A 27,244-nucleotide genomic window follows, 5' to 3' on the forward strand; every position below is an offset into this window, starting at 1 on the left:
TTAGGCCCAGAGGGCCTTCTGTGTCCAGGGCCACCTGAGGTATGATGTGTTTTTAGCACGTACCTTTCCCCAGAGTCCAAAGTGGACATGTTTGCCGTGTTGTTTCCTGTAGTGGGGGAGGATTACCCAGGGGTTGGGTCTTTGTACTGGGCTACAATTGTCACCATTGGTACTCTAGCCACTATTTATTTATTTATTTATTTGTATAGCGCCAGAATCGACCCCCGGAGGGGTATCTCTGCGCTTAAGAAGACTGTGAGGAGCAGCAGCGGATCCTGGCAGGATTAACAGACACTGAATAGGAAGGTCTTAAGCAACTTTCTGAATTTCAGATGTTCAGAGCACTGTCTTAGCGAGAGAGAGGGAGCTCATTCCAAAGGCGGGGGCCGAGGTAGGAGAGAGCTTTTCCTCCTTGTCTAACCTTTCTTATACGGGGTACCACCAGAAGATGTTTAACACTTGAGCGGGGAGATCGTGGGGGCGTATAGGGCAGGAATTTCTCCGAAAGGTAGGAAGGGCCCAGGTTGTGCAATGCCTTGTGGATAGTGCAGCACGTTTTAAATTCTATCCGTTGGCGGATAGGAAGCTAGTGCAGCTTTACAAGGAGGGGGTGGGAAGGGGTCCTAGGCGGAACATTCAGTACCAGCCGTGCTGCCGTATTCTGAACTACCTGCAGTCTGCTGAGTGAGGCATCATTGGCCGAGATCAGCAGGCCGTTACAATAGTCCAGACGGCTTAATACCAGGGCCTGAACTAGAGTTTTGTGGGTAGAATCAGGGAGCAAAAAAGAGACCCGGCGGAGTAGGCCTATTGCATGAAAACAGGAGCCAGCTGTTTGGGCAACATGCTCCTTCATGCTAAGGGCCTGATCTAGGCGAATGTCCCGATTTTTAACTATAAGCTTAGGAGCAGGAAGAAGGCCCAGATCAGTTGGTCAGCAATCAGGTGTCCATAGAAGGGGGGCCTTTCCAAAGAGCATTACCTCTGTCTTTCCCACGTTGCATTGTAAGAAATTATTTACCATCCATTGAGATATGGCCCTCATCCCATTGGAGAAGGCCAGCTGGACTGCAGTCGTAAATTTGTTAAATGGGAAAAGAAGCTGAGTATCGTCGGCGTATGATATGGGAATGAACCCATATGTCCTCAGGAGATTGGCCAAGGGAGCAACATAGATGTTAAACAATGTTGGGCTCAAGCATGAGCCCTGAGGTACTCCCTTGGTCAGTTCCATGGGGGACGAACAATACGAGCCGAGGTTCACAACCTGAGAGCAATCAGACAGAAAGCTCTTCATCGATAGCAAGGCAGATTCTCTTAGCCCCACCTCTTCCAATCTTTTGAGCAAAACACTGTGAGAAACTGTGTCGAACGCTGCGGATAGGTCCAACAGCACCAGAAACATAGAATGGCCCTTGTCCAGGGACATTCTGATGTTATCTGTAACTGCAAGTAATGCAGATTCGGTGCTGTATTTGGGCCTAAAACCGGACTGAGAATGATCTAAACATCCAGTTTTGTTCGACATAGTTGGAAAGATGGGTATTAACATGTTTCTCCAGTAGTTTGCTCAAGAATACAAGAATCTTAATCTTGAGGTTGTGTAGGAGCTGCAGTTTTGGATTGTGACTTTAAACTAGATGATAAATCCCTGATGGCCCCTTCCAGGGTATTAATCCTCTCCACAAGAGGCGCAATAGCAAAAGACACAATACCTTTCAATAGGGCCTGAATTCCTCCCCAGGTTTGATTAAGCCCTCCTTTATTCATTTGAAAATTCATGATAGTTACTAAATCCTGCTGGGATTAGGCTCTTTCAATCTTTCGTGAATTAGTGACAAGTCCTGTTTTTTCAAATTACCAGAGATTGAGCCTGTTTTTAGTTTTCCTTCTTTTTCTTTCTGATGGCTCACAGCCACTGGTGATCCATAAGGGGTCAGACATAGCTACACCTATATCCCCGCCACAGACCTCACAGCAACCCGATTTATGTCCTCAGACTGTATTAAATTAGTGCCGCTATCTGGGACTTCCTCTAACGGTACAGACTGTAGTGGGCTCGTGCATGAGGTGACAAAAATAGGGTTTTTGCCAATGTCGAGACAGCCGCCTTTCTGCCAGTTCTATTTCCTTTGAAACCACACTTACAGATGCACTAAGAAAGAATCCAGTGTGGTACCAAGATGAAAATGTGTGGGGGCACTGTCCTTCCCTGCAACCAGTTTGAGCTTTGCCATACTTGAGGAAGGAGTCCCAATTTAAGGATTGCAAATAAATTAAGTACTCACCGCGTTGAAAGGGATTTTACTAGCGTAGGAGCCAAATCGGGTGGACCAGCCTAGCCACTTCCGGGCGAAGACGAGTCCATTTTGGCCCGGTCTTTGCCCGGGCACATGCCTGGGCGCACCCTGCACTGCGGGACTCTTCAATCGCTTAAGAGAGCATCCCTTCCTGGGCCCCACCTTGCCACACAGAAGTCTACGGGACGTAGTCCCACACCAGACCGGCCAGCAAATAGTTCAGGCAGGCAGAAAAACCACAGGGAGAGCCACCAACACACTGCAGGTCTTTAAATCTTTCCTGAATAAAGCCAGTTTTGTGGTTGAGACCTGATTAGACAATCTGACACCTCCCAGTGCTAGTCCCAGAGGTCCTAAATTCACAGCTTATCAGTGAGGTGCCAGTACTATAGTGCCATAGGGTTCACATGGACTAATGCCAACCAGAGTTCCACTTCCATAGATAATGGGGTGAAAGCTCACCAGTACCATAGCTTCATTGCATCTACTTGTACAACTAGTCTGACAGAATCCGTGTTATAGTCCTACAAGTTCTGCAGTGCAACAAACAATTCTGTGGCACCAACACCTCATGCTGGATATACAGACAGTCTGGCTGCTCTGCAGTACTTGTTCCCAAGACTCTCAAGCAATCTGAGAGGTCCCAAGTACTACAATCCTAATGGGCATACGCTAATCGGCTCAAGCTCGGTTCTTCAGTACTATATGCATCATATTTATGCTGCAGCTGAAAATGGCTAAGGCTTTTCTTTATTTATTTTTTATTTGTGGCACAAGTATAACATTTTACCCAGTACAAAAATACAAAATACAAAGAAGCAACCAACATAGCTCCAGTTGCGCATATACAATATTCATAGTCCATTTTAAGACAGAAAAACCATCATCCAAATATTTCATAAATAATTATTGCACAAGGAAAAACATGATGGAAAGCAAAATAGAAACAAGATCAGATGTATTTTGGTTTTAGCGCTGCAGGTGCACCAAAAAAGAAAACTCAAAACATACTAAAAAGCTCAAGACCTACTAAGTATAGAAAAACTAATGAATTATAATAGAATAGTACTTGATAAAATATTAGATAGAAAAACAATTCAATTCTAAAACAGCCAAATTCTTTCCAATTTGGTAAAGGAACCTACCCTTTTAGCATAAATAGATTCTCGATTAAAGACTCTCTGCATTTTTTAAATCCATGGAGAAATCGTCGGGACCACCTTAGACTTCCAGTTTGCTAAGATAAGTGATCTGGCAATTAAAGTTGAAATAAAGATAAATTGAAGTTGACCTACAGTCAAGTCTTCACTCGTCTCTACTCTGCCAAAAAGGGCAGTAAGAGGGCTGGGAAGAAGAGTAGTTTCCAGTTTCTTACTGATTTCAGAGAAAATATCCTACTAAAAATTTCTTAAGTGGCAGCATGTAAACACAACATGAAGCCAGTCTCCCACTGCCAGCCCACATCTAAAGCACCTGGGATCCACAGAGGGGAACGTTTTATGAAGCCGATCTGGTGTGTAATAGATCATCCATTTGCTGAACCATGCCATCCTTCTCAGATTAGCAGCCCTGACTGTTTTACTGCTCATGTTATTATAATTCTGCCATAGTTGCAGGGTAAAAGTGCAACCAGTAGTCAAGTTGATCTTCTCCAGGTGATCCAAGATCACCTGTTTATTCTCCACTGATTTGAGTAATTTAAACCAGTTGCGTATACCTGTAATTTAAGATATAAAAAGGGCCTTCCCCAGAAGAGTGCTTGGACAATCTTTTTCTAAAGTTTGGCCTGTACAGAAATGCTTAACCTGTGCGTAGCTAAATATCAGGAGACTGCTTATATTGGTCTTACTATTTTGTATCTGTTGCCAGGAAATAAACTCTTCATTTCTATAAAAATCATGAAGAGTAAAAAAAACAATTTTGACCACTGATCACAGTTTTGATGTGACCACTGTAGCCCCAAAGGAATACATTCCTTTAATTTCATCTGGGGGTGGAGCCACAGAATATCAATTTCAATTCAATTCAATTATCTTTATTCGGATATAGTATATATCCATAAAAGTTCAGTGCTGCAATGCTGCTGTGGTAGGCACTGGAGGTCACTCACTCCCGGCAGCGCTCAGTCGCTGCTACCTGCTGCCTCCTCTCCCCCTCCCTCGGCCACAGAATATCATAAATCCCCCATATTTTATGGAAAAGCAGAGTAATCACCCCTGGGGTCTTATAGCGTGTTTTTTTTGGAATTTTGGGTAAACGGAAAAAGGGCGCAAGGTCGATCTCTGACTCCTTAAGCATAGTTGAAAGGAAGAAATTGGCATCAAGCAGCTCCTCTGCGTTGTTGTAATTAAGCCAGTTAAGGATTGAGGCATAATAATATAGCCATACATCTGGTCAAGCTAAGCCCCCGTCCACTACTTCTAATTGAGGAATCTGGAATTTTAATAATTACATTGGAGAAAAGAAATAAAAATAGCGGGAGACTATTCATTTTAATAAGGGTGACACGCCCCATAATTGAAATGGGGAGATTTTCCCATTCTTTAAGCAAATTTTTTGTTTTGTTTAAAGTGAAAATAAAATGTAATAGACATACATCTTCCAATCTAGTGGTCACAAAAATCCCAAGATATCTTATTGGCTTGGCTATATTATGATGTTCCCGCATGGCAAGAGGCAAAATATCAGCCGTGCTGTTAAAGAGAAGCACCTCTGATTTAGAATGATTGATTTTGTATCCTCCAATATTAGTAAACTCCCAGATTTTATCCAAGGCTCCTGTTAAATTATTCCTATCTGCTGCTAAATAGAGCGCCATATCATCGGCAAAGGGTTTACGTTTTGCCGAACCCAGTAAGGGAGCGGCTATAGTGCCATCCTGCCGAATAGCACTTGCCAAAGGCTCAATAAACAGGGAAAATAAGACCGGAGAAAGCGGACAGCCTTGGCGTGTCCCCCGGCTGTTAGAGATTGTACCTACGATATCTCCATTTCGCATTAAGGTACAGATTTTTCAATGCATGGCAGAATTCAATTGGAACCGCAAATTTCTTTAAGATTGTAAATAAAACCTGTCATTGTACTCTGTCAAATGCTTTTTCAGCATCAAGCATTATTACAGCCGCCTTAGTTTTACTAATACAAAAATAATCAATCGCCTGCACCAAATAATGAGTATTGGAAGCCAATAGTCTGTTTTTGAGAAAGCCGTTCTGATCATGATGGATCAGTGTAGGGGCAACCTGCGCAAGTCTATTTGTCAAGATTTTAGTAAAAATGTTGTAGTCGGAGTTTAATAGACTGATAGGCCTATACGAGTTGACCTCATCTTCTGGTTTCCCTTTTTTAACAAAGCTTATTACCGCTGCTTGAGTCAAATTTTCCAGAACTGGGCCCCCTCCAAGAATCCCGTTGAATAGCGTACTTAAAAATACAGCAAGTTGAGGAGCGAAGATCTTATAGATCTCGGACGGAATTCCGTCTGGCCCACAGGCCTTAGCAGCTGGAGAAAGATTTATCGCCTGGGTAACTTCGTCGAGGGAAATATCTGATCGCAAGAGCTTTTGCGCCTCAGATGATAGAGTAGGGATATTTATCTTATCGAGAGAATCTAGAGCGACCTCTGGGCTGGTATTATGTGTCTCGGTATAGAGGTCTTTGTAGTGATTAAGAAAAACCTCTGAGATTTCCGTGGGCAGTAGCGTAGAGCGCAGAGTAGCTGGATCTAAAACATTTTTAATGTGGTTCGAATTTGATCTCCTTTTTGTAGACCAAGCCTGAAATGTACCTATGTGCTCACTCTCCTCATATCTTTTCTGTAGAACCGAGTCATGATGTAAAATTTCTTTGGATTTCTGTTGAACCGAGTCATGATGTAAAATTTCTTTCGATACAAAAAAATCATGTAAATTGGACTTGGCACCAGCAAGTTTAGCTTTCCCTTCTAGAGTTGGCATAGCAAGATATTCTGCGGTAATGCGGCTAAGCTCTTTTTCGAGCTGTGATCTTTAAGAGTTCTCTTTTTCCTCTTAAAGCCAAAAATGCTATCACCTCACCTCGAAAAAAGGCTTTTAAAGCATTCCAGACAGAAAATGTGGAAGCAGTGTTGATATTTAATTTTAAAAACTCCTCTAGTGCCAAGCGCATGTGCGCGACCCATTGTTCATCAATAAGGAGTGATTTATGGAATATCCATCTGGGCCTAATTTTCGTTTGAATCTTAATTTCAAACTACACAGTGATCAGAGCATGATGTGAAAAAGGATTTTCACAAATCTCAGACTCAATCTTTAAAAGAGTATGTGAGATAAAAAAAGTCAATCCTACAAGAGGAATGAAATCTACCTGAATAACAAGTATATTGCCTTTTGTCTGGATATTTGTCCCTCCAACAGTCTACTGTCGAAAAGTCCCTTATAAGATCTTGGTACAGCTTTCTGGATTTGGGTTTAGTTTGTTTCTTATCGGCCCGAGAGCAATCTATGGCTGGGTTAATCAGCAAATTACCCCCCCCCCCCCAGTACAAGATACCCGGATTGATTTGCTGCAAAATCATACAGGTATTGTAGGGATAATGGAGAGTCCTCAAACGGGCCATAATAACTCACAAAGTTAACAAATAGGTCTGAAATCTTCATCGGTACCCAAAACCACCTGGCACTATGATCTTTATGAACCATCAAGATCTCACATTGAAGTTTCTTAGCTAATAAGATAGCAACCCCTCTAACAGCTGCGATAGAGGAGGCGTAAAATTTGTGTTGAATATAGCCAGGGGCTTTATCTACAGGGGCGCCCTCCTTATAGTGGTTTGAAAAGATCTAAACCAAGCCATCATAGATCATCTCTTAACTCTATTATTAAAACTATTGACAGTGCAAGACACTACCTGCAGCATTTTACTAACCACACTATCTGATAACAGAAAAAAAGATAAAAAATACAAAAAAACTTGCATAGGTCTTTAAGCTTTTTGTACATGTGCTACATATTATACCCACACCCGTGCCCCTGCCACCCTCCCCTCCCAACCCATTTGTGAAGCCCACACCCGAACTGACCCGTGGGCCCCCTTGACCTTGGAACCCTGCCCGTCTAGGGATCCTAGGGTGCCCCCCCGCACGTGTGAAGCCCCTCCCTTCATGACCTTATCTATCCCCCTTTCTCCCTATGCTAGGGTGCAATGACATGGCACCCAAGGCGATAAGGGGGGAGAGAGAGGAAAAGAAATAAATAAAAAGAGAGAATAAAGCTAGACAGAAATGCCTCCATCCAATACTATCTATCCCATACCATCTAGAGTTCGAAAAAGAGAGAGAAGAAAAAAACAGAGAATAGGCAAAAAAACACTAACCCTTATTCCCATCTCCTGCATGCTGTAAGGGCTATAAGAAGTCCTGAGCTGTTTCCACAGAGTGATATATCTTAACCCGCCCTTTGTGAAACACTTTCAATTTGGATTGCTGGATTATACCCGCCGGGGACCCAAGCTGCTGAAAGGAATTAATCATGCCTCTAAACTCCTTTTTCCTCCGTGCCCACAAAGGCGGACATATCTGAAAAGATTTTAAATGAAAAATGATCAGATGTCTGGAATCCATTGTCTTGAATGGCTCGTGCCAAAATCTTGTCCTTGATTCTAAAGTCACCAAAATTTGCAATAATAGTTCTTGGGTATTTAGCATTGGGGTACTGCACCGCCGGGACCTGACGAGCTCTGGTGATAGTGAGATCAGTTTGCAGAGTTGCCATTTCAGGACAAATATATTTAGAAATAAGATCAGAAATAACTTCCACCACAAAACGGCCATTCTCGCAACCCTCTGGGACTCCTATAATGCGAAGATTACATCTTCGTGAACGATTTTCTGCATCGTCCACTTTGATTTGGAGGCTGATGTCTTTTGCTTGTAGGTAAATTTCAGTTTGACAGGATGCTGTACTGATGTTTGTATTCCTACATCTGGTAGCTCCTAGGCTATTTTCAACATTCCTCTTCTAATCTGTTTGAACTCTCGGTTCATGTTAGAAAGTAGTAAGAAAGTTCACTGTTGTATGTGATATGTTAGCTGTTAATTATAGTTGTCCTTTCTTACTTGATTTCCTGTGATAATGTATTTTTCCCTTTTACCTTAAAACGTTGTTACGGTGCTCTTCTGCTCAAGCTGCACAGTTTGAGCTACTTGCATTCTTTTGCAGTGTATTCTGTCATTGCACTGTACCAGTGAGTTACAAATACAACCTATTTACCTCATCTGTATCTTCTTCCTGAAAACTGGCGAACCAAGAGACCAAGGGCCTCACTACAATCGTTCTTCCTCGTCATAGGAGTTGGTCATCAAGTACCGCCAGAACCCTTTGCACAACGCTGGTGAGTCAGATCCATTGATAAAACAAATACTCCTGGCCGCTTTCTACCAACGTGCAGTGATCGGTAGCCTCCTGTTAACGACAGCCTGTATCCACTGCCCAAAGACGCTTGCATCCACCTGTGGGTGTTGTGAGAGACAGCCTTCTGTGAACCACCCCTCTCTATCATCAAACCTGGCTGCACCTGTGCATACTTCAAGGAATCGACTGCCTTTGTTGTTTTACCTCAGCCTCCTAAACAGTAGTGTGCCTGCATGGTGACTTCATTGTCGGTATTACGATTAAAGGATGAATTGGCACCGACTTTACATTGAACAGTGTCTTGTCGTAAAATTTCAGCAGTAATGGCGGAGGCCGGTTTGTGGAGAGAGTCCAGAGGATTAACACAGAAGAAGGACCACAAAAAGGCTACGCAAGGGAGAGAAGTATGGAAGAGGAGGGCGATGGTGGCCAAAAGGCAAGGGGCTCAGTAGAACCCAGAGGAGGAAGAAACGGGGCACCTCAACGACAGAAGCAAAGCTAAGGACAGAAAAGGTTAAGGGCTTGAAATTCTGTCCAATCAATGGAGTGGGCAAAACAGCCAATGAAGGCCTGGTGCAAAAGGGGATTTAAAGCCGCAGGCTAAGGTCAATAGCAATTGTGATCCTGCAAGCAGGCATGTCAGACCTCAGTACCAGGAAGGAGCAGTTCAGAAGAGGAGTAGCTGGTGCCAAAAAAGAGGTGAGGTAGGACCGAAGGACAGAGACAGAGAGAATATGGTGAAAAGTATTTATAGACATTTTTTCATTACTGGGAATACAGTTTGAAGGCTTTGAGTTATTGACAGGTGACAAAAAAGAATAAAAAGGAGGAGGATAAGAAACAGAGAAGGAGGAAAGGAAAGATATTTTGACAATTGTATAGACGCGTTTAGGATTATGGCGTATGTGACAGTCGAACAATTCCTACAACAACTGACTTATGGCTCTACGAAGCCAGAAGCCATAAGTCGCACTGGCAGTTACCGAGGAATGCATGGTTGGAATATGACAAGGGCTTCAGACTAAAGATGGAGACGGGGGCTTTCAATTGAGTGGAATCACAAGGATGTATACAGATTCATCCATAAGATGAGTGAAGCTTAAGAAGTTGGAACTAAGGCACAGCAGTCCTTTCGTCAACCAGCTGTGAAAGGAAGACAAGAGAAGGCGAGAGATTCACCAGATTTAGACCATAGACAAGCTGGAAAAGGACATCAACAGCCAAGGGTAACTCAGCATTATGCTGGAAATACAAACGTAACAAGTGCATTTGGGATCGATCATGCATGTTTCGGCATGGGTGCTCCAATTGTGTGGGTGGCCAACCAGTTAATTAGTGCAGGTTTAGGACCACTGGGATGCTGGGCCCTTCCTGTGACTGATGGACTCTGTGGCCCCCATATCTACAGGCAAGGCAAGGGAACTGGCAAAAAGGAAGACAGGCAAAAAAAAAAGACCTGAGTGCAGCAGAGCCAAGGGGTCCCTAAGGGAAACAATGCATTCTCTATGGTCTATTTACCCATAAACAAAACAAAACTCAGGGAACTACTCAATGATTTCCACAACAGGTCGGATGCTGAGATGCTGATGGAAGATCTTGACAATAGATTTAGAATCCCAGTCACAATTAACATGCGGGAGGTCAAGAACCTCAAATCAGCATCAGAGAATTCTGAGGTGGTGCACCAAAATTTGCAAAAGAGAAAGCTTGGACTCTCACAGAAGGTCCCTTCAAATGGCTGCCCATGAAAGGGCTGGTCCTGTCCACAATCTGGGTGGTACCAAAGAAATACACAGGGCAATATAGGCTTATGCATCATGTATCATTTCCAGAAGGCAGGTATAGGCTAATGCAAAATGTATCGTTTCCAGAAGGCAGGTCAGTAAATGAAGGGATCAGTCCAGACAAGTGTTTGTTGACCAATGCATTTACTGACGAGGAAATAAACTTAGTGAGGTTAATTGTGAAAGAAGCATTGATGGCAAAAGCAGATATTGAGTGAGCACTTAGATTACTTCCAGTGCATAGATAGACTTTTCACTCATTAGGTTTGCAGTTTAAAGAGCAGAACTTCTTTGACATGAACATGCCTATGGGTTGTGATCTTTTGTGCGCGCTCTGAGCGTTTTAGCGCATTGACAGATTGGGCACTGCCACAGGCAGCACCCGGGGGCAGAAAACTGGACTATTTCCTGTCTGTAGTTTCTCTCTAACCTGATCAAAGCGAGGCCACTTTCGCTGCCTTTGTGCAGCTTACAGTCGCATTAGGTGTCCTCTTGGCAGTAGATAAAATGGTGAGGCCATCAACCCAGGTTTTCTTTGGGTTATATCTACACTAAGTGACTGAAACATCAAGGATACCAAAGAAGAAGGTAGACACTTTTAAGGACAACATAATATCATTACTAAATAAAGAGAAGGCAACCCTAGGTGAGCTGCAGGAGCTACTGGGCAAATTCAACTTTGCAGCAATGGTAATCCTTGTAGACAGGGACTTTGCCAGATGGCCAGGCCAGCTTACCATAGGGCTGCAGAAAAAACACCACAACATGAGACTAAACACTAGAGTGAAACATGACCCACGGACTTGCCAGACACTCCTAGAAGACATTAACAGCACATTGATTTGGAAGGCAGAATCGGTAATGTGTAAGCAGATTGAATTATTCACAGATGCGGCCAGTAGTCAAGGCTTTGGGGCGATCCTGGGTCTGGACAGAGATAGGGATGACAAAGAACTTTCCCCCATAGTAGTTGCTTCAAAATTTGGCGATCTAGTTTGCGCAACATGTAGCTAACACTATGGTCAGACAATAAAGGTGTAGTACAGGCTATCAACAGTGACACAACCAGATGTACCATGTCCTGAGACTTATGCGCTATGTGGTGGGGCCCCCTATAGGACACAACCTAGAGATCAAGGCAAGGCATGACCAGGAGTGAACAGCTCACAAGCAGATGCACTCTCTTGCTTCCAGATAGACAGATTCCGAATATTAGCCCCAAAGGCAGAGCGGGTAATGACTCCTTTTCCAGAAGAGCTTTCAGGCCTGCCAACCGGAGAGAATGTGGCCTGATGGCTAGGACAGTCGACCTTGGAGCTGGGGAACAGGGTTTGAGTCTCGGCAGGGACGCTCAACATTCTGTGATTCTGCACAAATCACTTAATCTTCCCACGCCTAACAAAAATGAATGTGTCCGTCTAACGTAACTGGTGCTCATGTGAAGCGCTCGGATTCCCTCAGGTCTAGTTCGTACTATATAAAACTCCCCTCCATAAAACCCAAACATATTGCCCCTAATAGAACAAGATTTGGCCCTGGGATTGTCAAAAAGCTAAAGAAGATATGCAGTCAATGTGAGGCAGGTAGTGGGACTGTGGAGTTTATTTCAACCCGAAACCTACAATAAGGGCAATCAAACACTTTATTGAGTGGTCCTTCAAATAAAAGACGAAGTATTGGGCCCAGGTGCATTTGTGTGCTGTGACCCACTTCACAAAGCTAGCAAAGGGCAGTGACCCCACATGCTACCACTATATGAAGGACTGAAGGCACCTCAAAGGCACAAAAGTTGCCCAGTAGGTACATGGAGGTTCGAATAGGAGAGGACCCTCTGATAAAACATACTTACTGGGTTTACCGTAGCAAACTACACCTCATAGCAATGATGCACAGTGCAGGGTTGCCAGCATCCCGATTTGGGACGCGCGCCTTTAGCACAGGAGTGGTGGCCACAGCCACCCTGCACCGGTTACAGTCAAACAGAATCATGGCTGTAGGCAGATGAGAATCCAAGGTATAGAAGTATTATTTAAGACAACACTTCTCTTAGGTCATGCATGAGGGTGATGTCCCCCCACCCCTTCTTCCAAGAGGTACAAAAGCCTGACAGAAGAACTCTCATGGTAAGGTGAGGTCTGACATCATTGCTTGTAGACAGATATGCCAAGGCTATCAAATCCAGCAAGTTCCAGTAGGAAGCCAAGCTTTGGGAGGATTGTTGGAAGCAGCAATGGCAAAATTTAGTACAGGGTTCTGACATTTGGTCACGCACGATGGGTTAAAGATTATGCTCAGACAGGAAGCCATATATCCGCCGGGGAGTGGGCTGAGCACTTCACAGCTCTTTATGCAGACATAGTACATGGGGATGTTATGGAGGTTTCTATGTCCCCAAGCGACTCCAAGGGTGACAAAGGAGAATCAGCGGCATTTACAATGGAAGATACCCTCGAAGCGATCCAGGCTCAAAATGCTGGGAAAGCGACTAGCCTTGATAAGATTCCCTCTGCCCTATATCATTCTAAACCTTTAATTTGGGGACCATATATAAATAACTTATCCAACGCCATAGCTGCAGGAGCTCCAATCCCCAACTCCTGGAAAGGAGCTGAAATCATCCTGATTTCAAGAAAGGAGCCAGGAACGCCCCTGATAACTATTGACCCATAAGTTTCATTGACAACATCCTCAAGATCTTTAGCAAGCAACTCCTCAGAAAACTTTGGGGGTGTATTTCAACCAACAAGGGGCTTTCACACCTCCAGGCCGGGTTTAAAGCTAAGATTAGCACAGTTGATCAGGTTCTATGGTTCCTGACTATAAAATGGAAATTTGTAGACACAGACCAGGCCTCCCTGTATTTCGTGTTCGTGGATCTGCGTGCTGTCTTCGATCTAGTTCCTAAAGTAAAACTCTGGGAGGTCTTGGGCAAGATGGGAGTTCCTCCTGGCCTTTGGCCCTTAATCCAGCAACTATACACAGATAATTTTGCCAACGTCAGGTGGGGTTCGCAGGGGATGCGTTTTGGCACCTACATTCATCAATAGTTGTATCACCTACCTGATGGATTGTGTGAATGATTCTCCTAAAATGGCCGGTTTAAAGGTCCCTGGGTATTTATTTGCAGATGGCACACTTCTTCTCTCAGAGACTCAGAGGGGACTATGTATTCTTTTGGACAAGTTCAGTCTTTTTTGTAAAAATCATAGATTGGAAATAAACAGGGGTAAAACCAAATACATGGTGTTCAATCCGTGGAAAAATGCTAAGGGGAATGTAGTCCTGGATAGGTCCCTATGAGAAAGGGTTTCTGAATTTGACTTTCTAGGGGTCAGACTTACTGATTCCCATAGATGGAATGCTCAGATCGGGAAAAGCTAACTGACTTTAAGGCACAGCGCTGCGGCCATCACTCAGTTTGGCATCTGGGGCTCTTCATACCCTATCTCCAGAGTCTTAGAGATTTATAAGATGCAAGCTTGTGGAGCAGCTTTGTATGGGGATGAATTGTGGGGCTTTTGTAAACTTGCTGTCCTTGCAAAAGCAAGAACTATTTTATTAAATCTTTGTTGAGACCTCCTATCAGTGCTCCATTACTCCCTTCAAGACTTGACCTAAATCTAAAATTAATCTCGGACATAGCCAATTTAAAACCAATGTTATATTAGATTAGAATATGGACAACAGGGGAACTGGCACTTTATAGAGATTGCATTAGGGACATATTGAGTAGCATCTGTTGCATACAATTCCCTGGCTATGCCAGATAAAAACCTGGCTGTTTAGGTTAGACTTGAAAGAGTATTGGCTGCATCCTAGCTTAATACCAACAAGTGCTTGAGAAACTGTGAAATCATGCTACTGGAACATTGTTTTGAGTGCAAGATAAGCCACTGTTCTTTCAGGTAGCCTTTCGGATTTGTACTTATAGCTCAAGCATGTTCCACACTTTAAAGACTTTTTGGATTATGTTAATCCCTCGCACACAAGAGCCCTGTTTATTACATTTAGGCTAGTGAGCCTGCCCCTGTCTTTTATCTGTTCTTGGAACAAAAGCGATAATTTTACTAATTTATTCTCCGTGGGCTGTCACGTTATAGAGAATGAAGAGCACTTACTATTTTTCTGCAGCACTTACACGAAGAAGCGTGCCCGGTGAATTGTCCTCCTCTGCAGCCTTTTCTTTTTGGATCAAAGACAGGCATAATGCTTTGAGAATATGTAAGACAGGCAATAGCAGCTGCATTATCTATTCGATTTCTAATTACCTGAGGTCGATTTGGTATATTAGATCTAGGAATGCTGCTAGATAAAGCCCTTGGGGTGTGTTTTAAAAAAGAACAACATTATTTATCATTTTGTCACAAAGGTAACAACATACGTATAGGTGTTCACAGTCATCATCAGCAGTTAAGAAAGAGGCAAGTACGGACATGTGGATACACGTTAAGGATACCAACGTAGGAGATGTCCAGCCTAGCATCAATACCACAGATCTTTCAGTGCAGTTCATACTGTCAGAGGTGAGCGTCCACTCATTACAATATAGCCTCGCCACAGCCAGGAACATAGTATATATACACTGTAAATATGGTACATAATACGCTCAGGGGGAGCCGGGTATCATACACTGCAGTGATTAGATTGAGAACTATGACCAGGCTACTCCACCTCTGTGGGAACTATGCCTTGCTCCATCTGCGAAGTAGAGTCTCGCTGTCGGGATGCGAGTTATGCTCTGAAGAGATCCCATATGTCTCTGGGCCGGGACGAGGAGGGCACTGTGGTGGAATATACCTCACTCTTTGTGTTGCATGAAGCCAAGCTTCCCATCCAGCTCTGAACTGTGGGAACAGTATTGCGGCCCCAGTGTATAGTCAACTCTCGCCTGCCCAGCAAAAAACTAAGAGCCGCAAACTTGCACATTTTTTGGTGAAAATTCACCACATAGCCCAGTAGTACAATTTCAGGTATAGGAGCAAGGGATTAGTTGATCATGTCTCCCAGTGTCTTGTGTACAGCTTCCCAGTACGGTTGCAAGTGTGGGCATGTCCATGCGAGGTGTGCAAAGTCGGCCTGAGGGGCCGCACATTTGCGACTGGAGTGGGGTCTGGACGGGTCCAGTTTGTGGACTCTAGCAGGTGTGGTGTAAATTCTGCGCAGAAACTTGAAGTGTAGTAAACCTCTTTCGTGACTGCGCAGCAGGTAGCCCATTGGTCGTCTGTGATCGGGTGACCCAAATCCTCCTCCCAGTCCCTACGGATCTTCTCGTCGTTGACGGGGATGAGCCTAGTACATGCTTTGTATAGTTTGGAAATAAGGTGGACACCCATCTCACTCTCAATAATCAGTGATAAAGGGGCGAACGAGTCTGGAAGCGGGAGTAGTTCCCCACCGTAAAGGCATGGCTATCCGGGAACAAGTCCCCTACTTTTGCAATAGCAAATTATTTTGTCAAGGTACGCTGCACTAGCCGCACACCAGTAATTGGTAGCCAGCGGGCAATGGGAAGCGGTAGGGCTGTTGCGTACAGAGTGGTCGTGTTAGTGACCTGCCGAAGCCTCTCCCAGGCCCAACTGGTTGTGGAAACTGTCTGAATGTCGTTTGGGTCTCTGGGGAGGCCCTTGGGTAGAACCATGGATAATCACTCGGGGAGAACTAGGTCAGACTCCGGTTGAAAGAAGGGGATCCTGTCGTTCGGGTGATACCAAGCATATGCATAGCTGCATTGAGCTACTAAATAGTACAAGTGGAGATCCGGCGCTCCGTACCCGCCTCTATCGTAAGGGAGGGTGATCACTTGCCAGCGAACTCGGGCCCGTTTGTCGCCCCATACCAATCAAATCAAATGTGATATGAGCGTTGAGAAAAAACCTATTTGGAAGGGGTATAGGAATATTGTTAAAAAGATATAAAACTTTGGGGAGGACAACCATCTTAATAATGGCCACCCTGCCAGCAATGGACAGCGGTAACCTCCGCCATCTGTCAATTTGTGTCTCTAGGGTGTTGATTGCTTGTCCATAATTGAGGCGAATGATCTGATCGGTGTCTAAGTGGATGTGTATGCTGAAATATTTAACAGAATCAGCGCACCCTTCCAGAGGGAATTCACACTCCCAAGGCATTGTGCTGGATGTTTAGGGGAAAATCACGGACTTATTCAAGTTGATGCCAAGACGAGAATGCTGTCCAAAGCAGAGTATCTCTCGTATGAGGTGTTCTAGGTTAACCTGCGGCTACCTAACATAGAGGATAGTGTTGTCCACATAAAGCGAGACAAGAATGGGGCCCGTGTTGAATTGCAGTCCTCTCTGTAAGTGCTTTTCTTGAAGTGTCTAATTAAGAGGTCCATAGCCAGGATAAACAATAGAGGCGATAGCGGGCAGCCTTGGCGTGTGCCTCGAGATAGAGAGAAGGGCTGGGAGAGTGTACCATTTAACCAGAGGCGTGCCGTTGGGCAAAGATAAAGTAGCGCCGTGGTTGCCATGAACCCCATAGGTATTCCCATACGGCGCAAGACTGACATGAAAACAGATCCCTCTAAAGAGTCAAGTGCCTTTTCCGCGTCTAGTAGAATTGCGGCCGCTGGTATTTCCAGATTTATTCTATGTAATATGGAGTTCTGAGGTTGAACGATGTGGAACGGAGGGGAACAAAGCCAGATTGAGCAGGCGAGATGATGAATTCCATTAATTGAGACAGATGCCCAGCAATAATTTTAGCAAGGATTTTATAGTCTAAATTTAATAGCGACAGGGGCCTGTATGACCCACAGAACTTTGCCTGGTTAGGGGAGAAGAATAATGACCGCCTCGCGAAGGGTGGGAGGTAATATTTGCTTCTACAGGGCCTCTGCGTATCCCTCGATAAGTCGGGGTGCTAATAGATCTTTATATGCCTTGTAGAAGTCACCCGTGAACCCATCCAACCCAAGGGCAGAGGACAATCAGAGCATGTCAATAGCCCCGAGGACATCATTTTCGGGAATCTGTTCCACCAAGAAATCCTGCATGTTCTTCTCGAGGTATACTAACGCAATCTCAGACAGGTAGGCTTCTTGGGCAGCGCGGTCCTGCCCTATTTTGGAAGCATATAACGTTTTGAAATAAGCCAGAAATTCGTCACCAATTTCCGAGGTGTCAGAAAGCAGCTGGTCTGTGGATGACCGCAATTCGGTGACGTAGGCTTAACTGTATGGGGGTCGAAGCATCTGGGCAAGTACTCGCCCCGGCCTCTCGCACTCTCCGTACCTTTTTGCAGTGTGGTATTTGCCCATAAAGAGGATTTCTCGAACAGCAGTGTCCCTATAATCTGTGAGAAGGGCCACGAGCCTCTTTTCCGTGTCTGTGTTGTGAGTTTGTATCTGGGTGTTGTCGAAGTCTGCTAGCTCGCGCTCTAAGCGGGATAGTGTGGTGAGTAGATCGCGGAGTACTCCGACATGCTGAGCAATACATATACCTCATATGTATGCCTTCCCATAGTACCGCCGAGGTGTCTACTGAGCCAGTGTTGATAGCAAAGTAGTCTTCAATTGCCTCACGTATTTAATTTTGAAACAGTTCATCCTCTAGGGCTCGGCTAGGGAAGAGCCATTGTCTCTCAAACCCTTCCGAACGCGGGACCTTGAGAAGTAGTAACACGGGAGAATGGTCGGAGTACGTCCTCAGAAGAGTCTTGATAGAGTGATACCAACTGGGGACGCTTGGGGAGAGCAACCAATAATCAATTCTGGTCCAGGTGTTGTGGTAACCTGCATAATGAGTGGATTCAATGAGGGAGGGATTGTGTGTGCGCCAGATGTCTAGCAGAGAGAGCTGCTCGCATAAGGACAGGAGGGCACGGCGCGTGCGGGGTTTGGAATCGGAGGAGATGGAGGTGCTATCTAGGGACAGGTCCAGGATAATATTGAAGTCCCCTCCTACTAAGAAAACCATGGGCCCCAGTTTTATGAGCTGAGTGAGCAAGGAGGGAAAGAAGTCTGGAGAGTCAGTGTTCGGGCCATATACGTATACCAGCGCCACCCCTTGTCCCATCAATGTTCCAACTACAATGGTATATCTGCCCTCGCCGTCGCTAACAACCGTGCGGAGGCTAAAAGGAACCCGCTTGTGTATGAGAATGGCTGTGCCTCCAGCGTAGTTGCTAAAACTGGCAAAATATCTATGCGCACCCCAACTGGAAGCGAAACGGGCGGAGTCAGATGTGGGCAAGTGCGTTTCCTGCAAGAAGGCAATGTCAACTTTATGTTGTAGCAAATAGTGTAGTATATGCTGCTTTTTGCGATTGTCATTAAGACCCCGAACGTTCCAAGACATCAGGAATAGGTCTGAGGGGCCTTCAACACTACCTAGCTGGGCCTATTATAGGTCCAAGCAGCAATGATAAATGTATTTGGCCGCAATGCAATGGGGGCCATGACTGTGACAAAACATATGAGTGACCAAACGTGACCAAGTAAAAACAAGTAAGGCCTACCCAAAATGGACAAATATACCAAAAGTACCAATCGAATTAACAAGGAAATGCAAAAAACCCAAAAATGGTACATCCGCAAACACAAAAACATAACCACGTTGTACACCAGCAGGGGGTGGCAACGCCACATCAGTGAACCAGCTATATGAAGCATTAAATGATGAAGTGTAATATCCCAAAGTTCTCACAGACTGGAAGAAAAGGAAACAGCCGGGGGAGATCAGCCAGATCCAGTCCCAGAGAAAAGTTCCATACTAGCATCAGAGCCGCTGTGTGGAGGGGAGGGTCTGACACCATCTGCAACTGTCGGTGTGTTTTGCTTTTACGCACGGCAGAATTCCTGCACCTCCGTGGGGCTGTCAAAGATATGGGCCCTGCCGTTGACCTCCACACGCAGCCGTGCGGGATACAGCATGCTGTACTTAAGGCCAAGGTTCCTGAGTGCGGCTTAAACTCCATTGTACTTGCGGTGGGCCTCCTGGACCATGATGGTGAAGTTCGGGTAGAGTGATAACTTATAACCCTGCCATATGGTATCGCCTCATTCATGAGCGAGGCGCAGTGCAGTGTCCCGGTCCCTAAAGTTCATGACTTGCAGCCTGGGTTGGGCCAGGGCCCCAGCATGCGGTGGGCTTGCTCCACCACGAAGCCAGGAGTGAAGGAGTTTCTCCTGAAGATGTCAGCCAGCAGTGTCTGCACAAAGACGGCGAGACGGCCCGTGGTGGTGGACTCCGGCACACCCAAAATGCGTATGTTGTTCCGCCGACTACGCACCTCCAGGTCTTCATTTTTGATTGCCACGTCTTTTAGGATGCGTTCCACGTGCTCAAGCCTTTTAAGGGATTGCGCCATACAGTCTTCGATGTCAGATATACAGGCTTCTGCGACATCTAGGCGCCTATCATGTACCTGGATTTTAGCACCCAGATATGCGAGATTCTTGTCCAAGGCATCAAACCTACCATCAAAAGCTTTGAATCCCGCTCTCCTCTCACGCAGCAGTGAGCCAGCCTGACCTGCGGAATCGTCAAGGCGCTCCATTTCCTGTCCGCCTTCTGCCATACCCATGCCACCCACTCAGGCCGCCTCCACGAGCTTCTCGAAAGGAAGAATCCTCTGTTTAGGGTCTTTGCAGGCCCATGCCGCTCTCCAGTGCAAGAGGTAAGTGACAATAGGATGGCTCCGGGTGGAACCGCAATCTGAAGACAGGGACCAGAGTGCGCACCTAGCAGAGAAGTCCCAAGACCGGAGGGGGGTAAGCTCAGTAGTCCCCCCCCCCCCAGTGGGCAAGCAATGTAGGCTGGTTGTGCGACAACTCTTCTAGATGTGGGGAATAGCAAGATCCCATAGGGGCAAACGTGTACTATGGTAGTCCAGTAGGGGAAGCACGGACCGGCGCCAATGGGGGATGCAGCTGCTGAGAAGGCCAAACCGGAATGAGCAGCGTGGTCGCAGTCTGTGGGCAGCAGGTGCTTTCATCGAAACGTGGCCACCTTGGGAAGGGTAAGTATTGCACTGCCCTCGAGGTCAGTATGTGGCGGCCATGGCTGAGACCGGTCTTGGTGCGTGATTCACCTCTGCACAGTAGGCCGAGTGGAAGCAGCCACACGTTAGACTGGGAGCAGCAGCGGCTGTTGGAGGGTGAGGTGACCGGGTGCAGGCTCTAGGGCCACACCAGCTGATCACCTGCCGTGAGCCCGCAAATGGCCCGGAGGCCGAAAATAGGGACATTTCCAAGGGGGTAGGTCGTACATCGCCCAAAAATTGAGCAGACGTGCAAAAAATTCCATTGCAAAACAAGTCTCCCCAGGTTTGTCTGCGCACTCGAGTGCATAATTGTCGGAAGCCCTCCTCTTGCAACAGTGAGAGTCGTGGGTGGTACGTCAAGGGTAAAGCAGAGGAGTAAAGAGTCGATACCCCCAGGGCCTTCATGATATATTGCCATGCGTCCACTGTGACCATGATTGTGGTTGGGACAGTGTCTCGAGGACGAGACTGTGCGTGTATCATTCCATCTAGGGGAATCGGGTCCGCTAGCCAGTGCTCCGCCACAACTTGCGGCATGCATGCTGGTGGGTGTAACCAGTAATAGACATAGTGGGCTTGGGCGCAAGCGGGGTATAGTTCAAAGTCCGGAATATCAAATCCCCCCTGCGCTGCAGGCCTCATAAGCACCGCCCACTGTACTCGCGGCTGCCTACCGCCCCAGAATAAGCGCATAAGTTCAGATCACAGCGTTTTAAAGAAAAACCGTCCCGGGTGATAAGGAAGGTTCAGAAAGAGATATAAGAACTGTGGTAGTACCACCATCTTAATCAATGAAGCTCTGCCTGCCATTGACAGAGGTAGAGATATCCATCGTGTGATATTAGCGGTAAGACGGCTTATGGCAGTTCCATAGTTAAGGCGGATAATTTCGTCTCTATCCCCAGAAATCTGGCCCCTCAAATACCGCAAATCTGTGTCACACCATGCAAGCGGGTAGTCCAGAGAGAATTTAACCACTGCCGCTGTCAGGTGAAAAAATTGTAATTTTTCTCAATTAATGTGGACTCCAGAAAGTTTCCCAAAGACTATAAATTCACGCAATAAGGGGTATAAGTTATTATGAAGATCTCGGACATATAGTGTCATATCATCTGCATATAGAGAGATCAGTATTTGCCGCAAGGGACACTGGAGCGCTCTATCCTTATGATGCTGCCGCAACCTGCACGCCAGGGGTTCGATCGCAAGTGCGAACAAGAGGGGGGACAGAGGGCAGCCCTGTCTAGTCCCTCTTGTGATGTAGTTGTTGCCCATAGTTCTGTCCAGAAAACCTGACAAAAAGTGGAGAATGTAATTTCTGCACAGAGCAATTCAGTCCTCCATACAGTCAAAGTCCCATATCTGGGCATCAAACCTAACCCACGTCACAAGTGGCTTGATGACCAGAGCAAACCATTAGTGTGACAATGGGTAACCCTTCCTGGTGCCCCTGCAGATCGGAAATGGGGGAAAAATAGACCATTCACTTTAACCTGTGCTGGGGTTGGGCATATAGGGGACAGACAGGCCATGTACCGGGGGCCAAATCACAGTCACATCAACACACCCGGGATGAACCTCCAATCGAAGGAGTCGAAAGCTTTATCCAAGTCAATGAGCAGTAATTAAGTTTATTTTTTGATTATTTAAAATCATACAATGTATACTTTTTAGAAAAATCCACATATAATAAAACAGATACATATTAAAAATAATACATTTAACCACAAAAACATATTATTTATTTAAAAAATCTAGGATTCCTCGTTAAAATACTAAGCTAATCAACACGACATGTCTCTGATAAAACAAATTGTTTTTTAGTTTTGTAGACCACAGAGTTTATAGATAGGTTTGTGATTTGGAAGTTTTGTATTCGTTCAGAATCATCCATGCGTGCGCTCTTTGTGCAAAGGATTCTTTGTCCTTTAGCATCGTCAATTGTTTTGTTATTCTGTTAATGGTTTTTTTTAAAGACTCTGGCGTTATGGACATGTCCCAAATTGAGTAGGGCACTCAATTTGGGACATGTCCATAACGCCAGAGTCTTTTTGATTTACATGTATTTCTTGCCAAAGCGATTGACACATTGGGTTCAAGGTGTTTGTTTTTATTCTTTTCCATACCAGTATGTACTGACCTTTCCTAGCAATGAGCGGATTAGGTAACCCAAATCCTAACCTAATGTGGGCTGGTGGCGCGTTGCTTGAAAGCCGGAAAAGAAATTGAAAGGTTTTAGTGATAGCATTGTTTATGATTATAGAATCCGTCCCGTAATTCAATGAGCATCTTGCCTTCAAGGCTATCCAGGTGAGAGTCAGTGGTCCATGGCAATGTGGACCCTGCTAATACAGTGCAGGGTGCTTTTATGAGGTATAAACCCGCAATGGTCCTGGAGAACCAGCAATGTTATCATCCTGAGCAATCTTTTTGTCAGGATCATAGCGAAGAGTTCAATATCCACATTTATGAGGAAGATAGGTATGATGCACATTTGTCTTGAGGACTACCCTGTTTCGGAAGCACCACTATAGAGCAAGTCTTACCTATCAAATACCTGCATGCTTTCAATTTCTTTTACATATTTTGTTTGTCTTTTAACTAAAAAGGCCAAAGATATGTTGGGGGACAAGATGATCGCGTGATAATGAAAGGGTTCTGAGTCACTAGCAATGTTCTTGTGGACTTTTTGGATTTTACTTAAAAAATATATCAGGACGTCTTTGCAGTGCTGATGGATCTGGTCATTTCTATTTTACCACCGTTTCAAACATCAAAGGCACAAATAATCTAGAAATATATCTGATAGAGTAAGCAAGTATCACCTGGACAGACAAACATCCCAAAATGCTCAACACTATCCAATGTGTAAGTAATGTCTTTGAAGTATATTTGTCAGGTAACTGCCTTCCATAGATTACAAATAAAACAATAGCAACACAGGCTGCTCCTTTGCTTGATAAAAATAAAGCACAATCGTTTTTGTGACTTTCACTTTCTGTTGCCAATCTTCTGCCCCAGAGACAGTATATGTAGAAGAGGGGAGCAGAGAAAAGGATAAGTAGACCGATGTAGTTACTGATATGGAATTCTGAAAGTACTTTTGAAATGAATGAGAGTTTAATTATAGGTAGTGCTAAATTATGTAAGAAGCTGAAGCAGCTAACTCTCCCGCTGTAATGTTAGGCTAGCAATTAAAAAGAGTGCTTTCTGAGTATGGGTAGTGCGCTGCCTTGCACCCCTGGCTTCCTGTCTGACTGGTACCTAAATTCACCATCACGCAGTGTCTCCTACAGGAGCAGGAGACAGACATCTGCAAAATGTGTCTGACAGGGATTGATTACCCAATTCTACTCGGTCCAGATTTGCTTCTCCATCATTCTAGTTTTTGTTGTATTGTTTGTGAGCATTATATGGAGTTTTGCTGCCTCCTTAAGTTATGGCAAAAGTCATGCAAACAGCAACTTTGCATGAAAAAGAATATCTTACTGTGAAACTGTTGTTGACATTCTTCGTGCTAGACTCCGCGACGCTGGCATCGGTAAGGTCCACCTCATCAAAAATAATGGACTGAAAACAGAAAAAGAAAAGCAATTGAAACACAATTGTAACTGCTGAACTTTCACGCAAAGTAACCTAGCAGAACTAGTGCATCCTTGAAATATCAGATAAAACAACTGTTTCCTCATACCATGACTTCTCTTCAGCTTTCTCAGGCATCACTTTTACATTTGCATATTTGATTTGCATTTCTAAATTCATCTACTCAGGGAAAATAAAAAGTATGCACCTTTTATTCTTCACAACACTTAGGTACATGAAACACCTCCCATGAGGGGTTTCTGCCGCTTTAGTGGACCAATTCAACACCGATTTATGTATGCTGATTAAATGGTGACCTCAATTTTCACTGTAGATAAAATCTCATGTCTCACTCATTGGGTGCAAACCTCACACTTTAAAGCACAGGTTAACTCTAAACCAGTCTCAAGATCAGTCATGTTTTGTCCAAAACCTCAAAATTTAAATCCTGCACTCCTGGACTCTATGATCTCTGTTGTCTTAATGGGAGAGGCACAAGGAACAGACCTTTAACACAGACAGCATGTCGCATCAAAGACACATAGTACAGATACTTCACCTAACATCAGACCAGCAAAGACAGACTCTAATTCTAAAACATTCTCAACAAATAGACTTAATATTAGCTTAATAAAGCTCCAGACAGATCCTGTATGTAGTGAATCTCCATTATTGAGCTAGCAGCTTACAGCTAGTCTCCCACCAATCCTCTAGTTTATAGCCACGTACTTGCTGGTAGGATAAACGTAGTGATAACTTGTGTTACAAAGTATTCCATGACATATTTGCGGACTAAATGCTGTAAATAATAGGCATTTAAAGGCACTCAAATTAGTGACTTCAGGACTGAGTTAACCTTACTGGGATTCAAATTTGTGAGCTGCAGATCACAGGTCAACAGCATGGATTTGGCTCACTGAGCTGTCTTGCCGGCTAGTGTCATTATGTTGTATACAGTTCCGTAAACTGAACAAAACAAGCATTTGACATGTAATAGCTCTGGCACTAGTGAATGTTGGAGCTATTGGCATTGTAAATGACACTATTTTTTATTATATTTTTTGTTTGCAGTGGAGTGATAATTTGACCTATATATGCAATTACACCACTGCATGAGACAATCGAAAGAGCACATAGGGGTGACTGACTTGAATATTGTATGCACGCCAAAATTGAGAGCAATATGTGTAAAAAAAGGAGTAATAATCGCCCCCGGAGTATGGATCCATGCTTGGGACACACACGCGATGTAGGGAAGGCCGAGGAAGCTTATTTAAACCTTGGAAGTCATGTAAATACCAAATCATTGATATGGAAAGAGGACTTGAAGTTAAAAGTCCCGTTAGGATCAACTATCATTGGTAGCCATATTTGTAAAATACATAACCTCTCTATTTGTGTTTAAAAATACAAATGCGAACATTAAGGCAGTCAGCAGATGCCTGAAATTTATGGATTTGTTGCCCAATTACAACGTAGTGCTACATTATGTATAACCTACATTTAAAAATAAGAAAATAAAAAAAAAAAATGGTATGTAGCGGGCAGTAGTGCAAAATAATAGAGGCTCAACCTCAAAACGATAATATAAAATGCGCTTGTTCTCTTAAACAATGTATTAATTAACTGTAGGCAATGAACTCTGCTCCGCTAGCGGAGGTTGCAGAGATTTGTTAACTTTGCATTGGATTGAAAACACGGAATTCATGCAAAAACTCCGACTTCGTCACATAGCAGAGTTAGCTACTGCAGGCACAAACAACTCTTTGATAAAACAACTTTACCGTTACCTGCTAAAAAACATATAAACAATTCACAAAAGTGAACTTTGAAAAATATCAGGCAATGAGAGAGGTGATGATTTTGCGGTCCACCCCTAACCTAGGAGGAGGACCAAGCAGATGCCTTGAACACAAAGATCATTTCATGCTGAACGATTCAATGGTGGTCCCATCTTCCTAGGACCACCCCAAGCAAAGTTATGGGCAAAAATACAATGCCAACCAAAGGCCCAGCAAAGCATTAGGGGGCGAGATTCTAGAGGATGGGACCACCACCGAATCGTTCAGCATGATGTGCTCTTTGTGTTCAAGGCATCTGGTTCTCTCCCTAGGTTAGGGAGGACCCCAAAATCATAACCTCTCTCACTGCTTGCTATATTTTCATTTTCACTTTTGTGAAATGACTATATGCATGTTAGCATGTGAAGACAGAGATACTTGTTGTTTTACCAAAGGTGTTTGAGGTTTCTGTTTAATTAATTGGGATGAGACGGAACGGAGTCACAGAGCGGAGTTCACTGAGTTTTTGTTCAACTCTTCAGAATTCCGCATAGTGGTACTCCACCAACTTCGCCCACCCTTAGTATTAATGGTGCACCTACAGCAGGCTCAAGCTTGCAGGACAGCTTGTAATTGGCAGCAAGTATACCCATATAGGGATGTGGCATAACAAATAGAGCTGTCGACTTTGGGCCTGGGGAAGAGGGTTCGGGTCTCGGCATCAGCTTTATAAACAAGCATTTGCAATGCAATAGGTCTCGCATGTAGGCAAGTTTAAGATATTGGAATTGTAAATGACACTGCCTTTTATTTATGTTTTTAAAAAAAAGGCATTGTCATTTGCAATGTCAATAGCTCAAACTCGCGTAAATGCGAGACCTATTGCATTGCAAATGCTTGTTATGACATGTCCTGTGGGCAACGTGGGCAGGTGGGGGCAAAGGAACACGTACAGCAGACCAGGACAGTGAGGCCAAAGCAACACAGACAGAGAGGCAGGGAGGGGCAAAACAGACGACATTTGAAGAGTATGGGGCAAAGCAACACTGACTGCAGGGAGGGTGAGCATAAAGCAATAAGTACGGTGGAGCAAAGCAACTCGGACAGCAGTCAGGGAGGGCGGGGGAAAAACAGCAAGACACTGCTTAGGAATGATTCCATTTTTATTTTGTTTAAACTACATGCAGGCACGGCGCCCTTTACATGTTTGTCCCATGTGCCTTAGATCCAATCATGGTTCCTCAGTGCAGGGGTGTAATGTACACCACTACACGAGGAGCCATTTTAATGGGGCAGTCACTGTAGTTCGATGTACTCGAACTACAGAGACAACCCCGTTCATAACACGGGTCTGCACTCTGTTGGGAGTGTGAACGTGTGCCAGGAATCAGCCGCTGCGCTC

The 27,244-nt window shown here is 44.6% G+C and overlaps 1 protein-coding gene across 3 annotated transcripts in view; it reads right to left on the reverse strand.

The window, feature by feature from the left end:
* Positions 1-27,244, reverse strand: part of DGKD (diacylglycerol kinase delta) — a 755,036-nt gene that overhangs the window by 653,144 nt on the left and 74,648 nt on the right. For all 3 annotated transcript variants that reach the window (XM_085634674.1, XM_085634676.1, XM_085634675.1), the window contains exon 3: positions 23,969-24,049. In XM_085634674.1, coding sequence (XP_085490800.1) covers positions 23,969-24,049 — 81 coding nt within the window. The remainder of the gene's footprint in view (positions 1-23,968; positions 24,050-27,244) is intronic.

Source organism: Triturus cristatus, chromosome 11 (genome assembly GCF_964204655.1).
Source record: "Triturus cristatus chromosome 11, aTriCri1.1, whole genome shotgun sequence".
In the NCBI taxonomy this organism is placed as follows: Eukaryota; Metazoa; Chordata; class Amphibia; order Caudata; family Salamandridae; genus Triturus; species Triturus cristatus.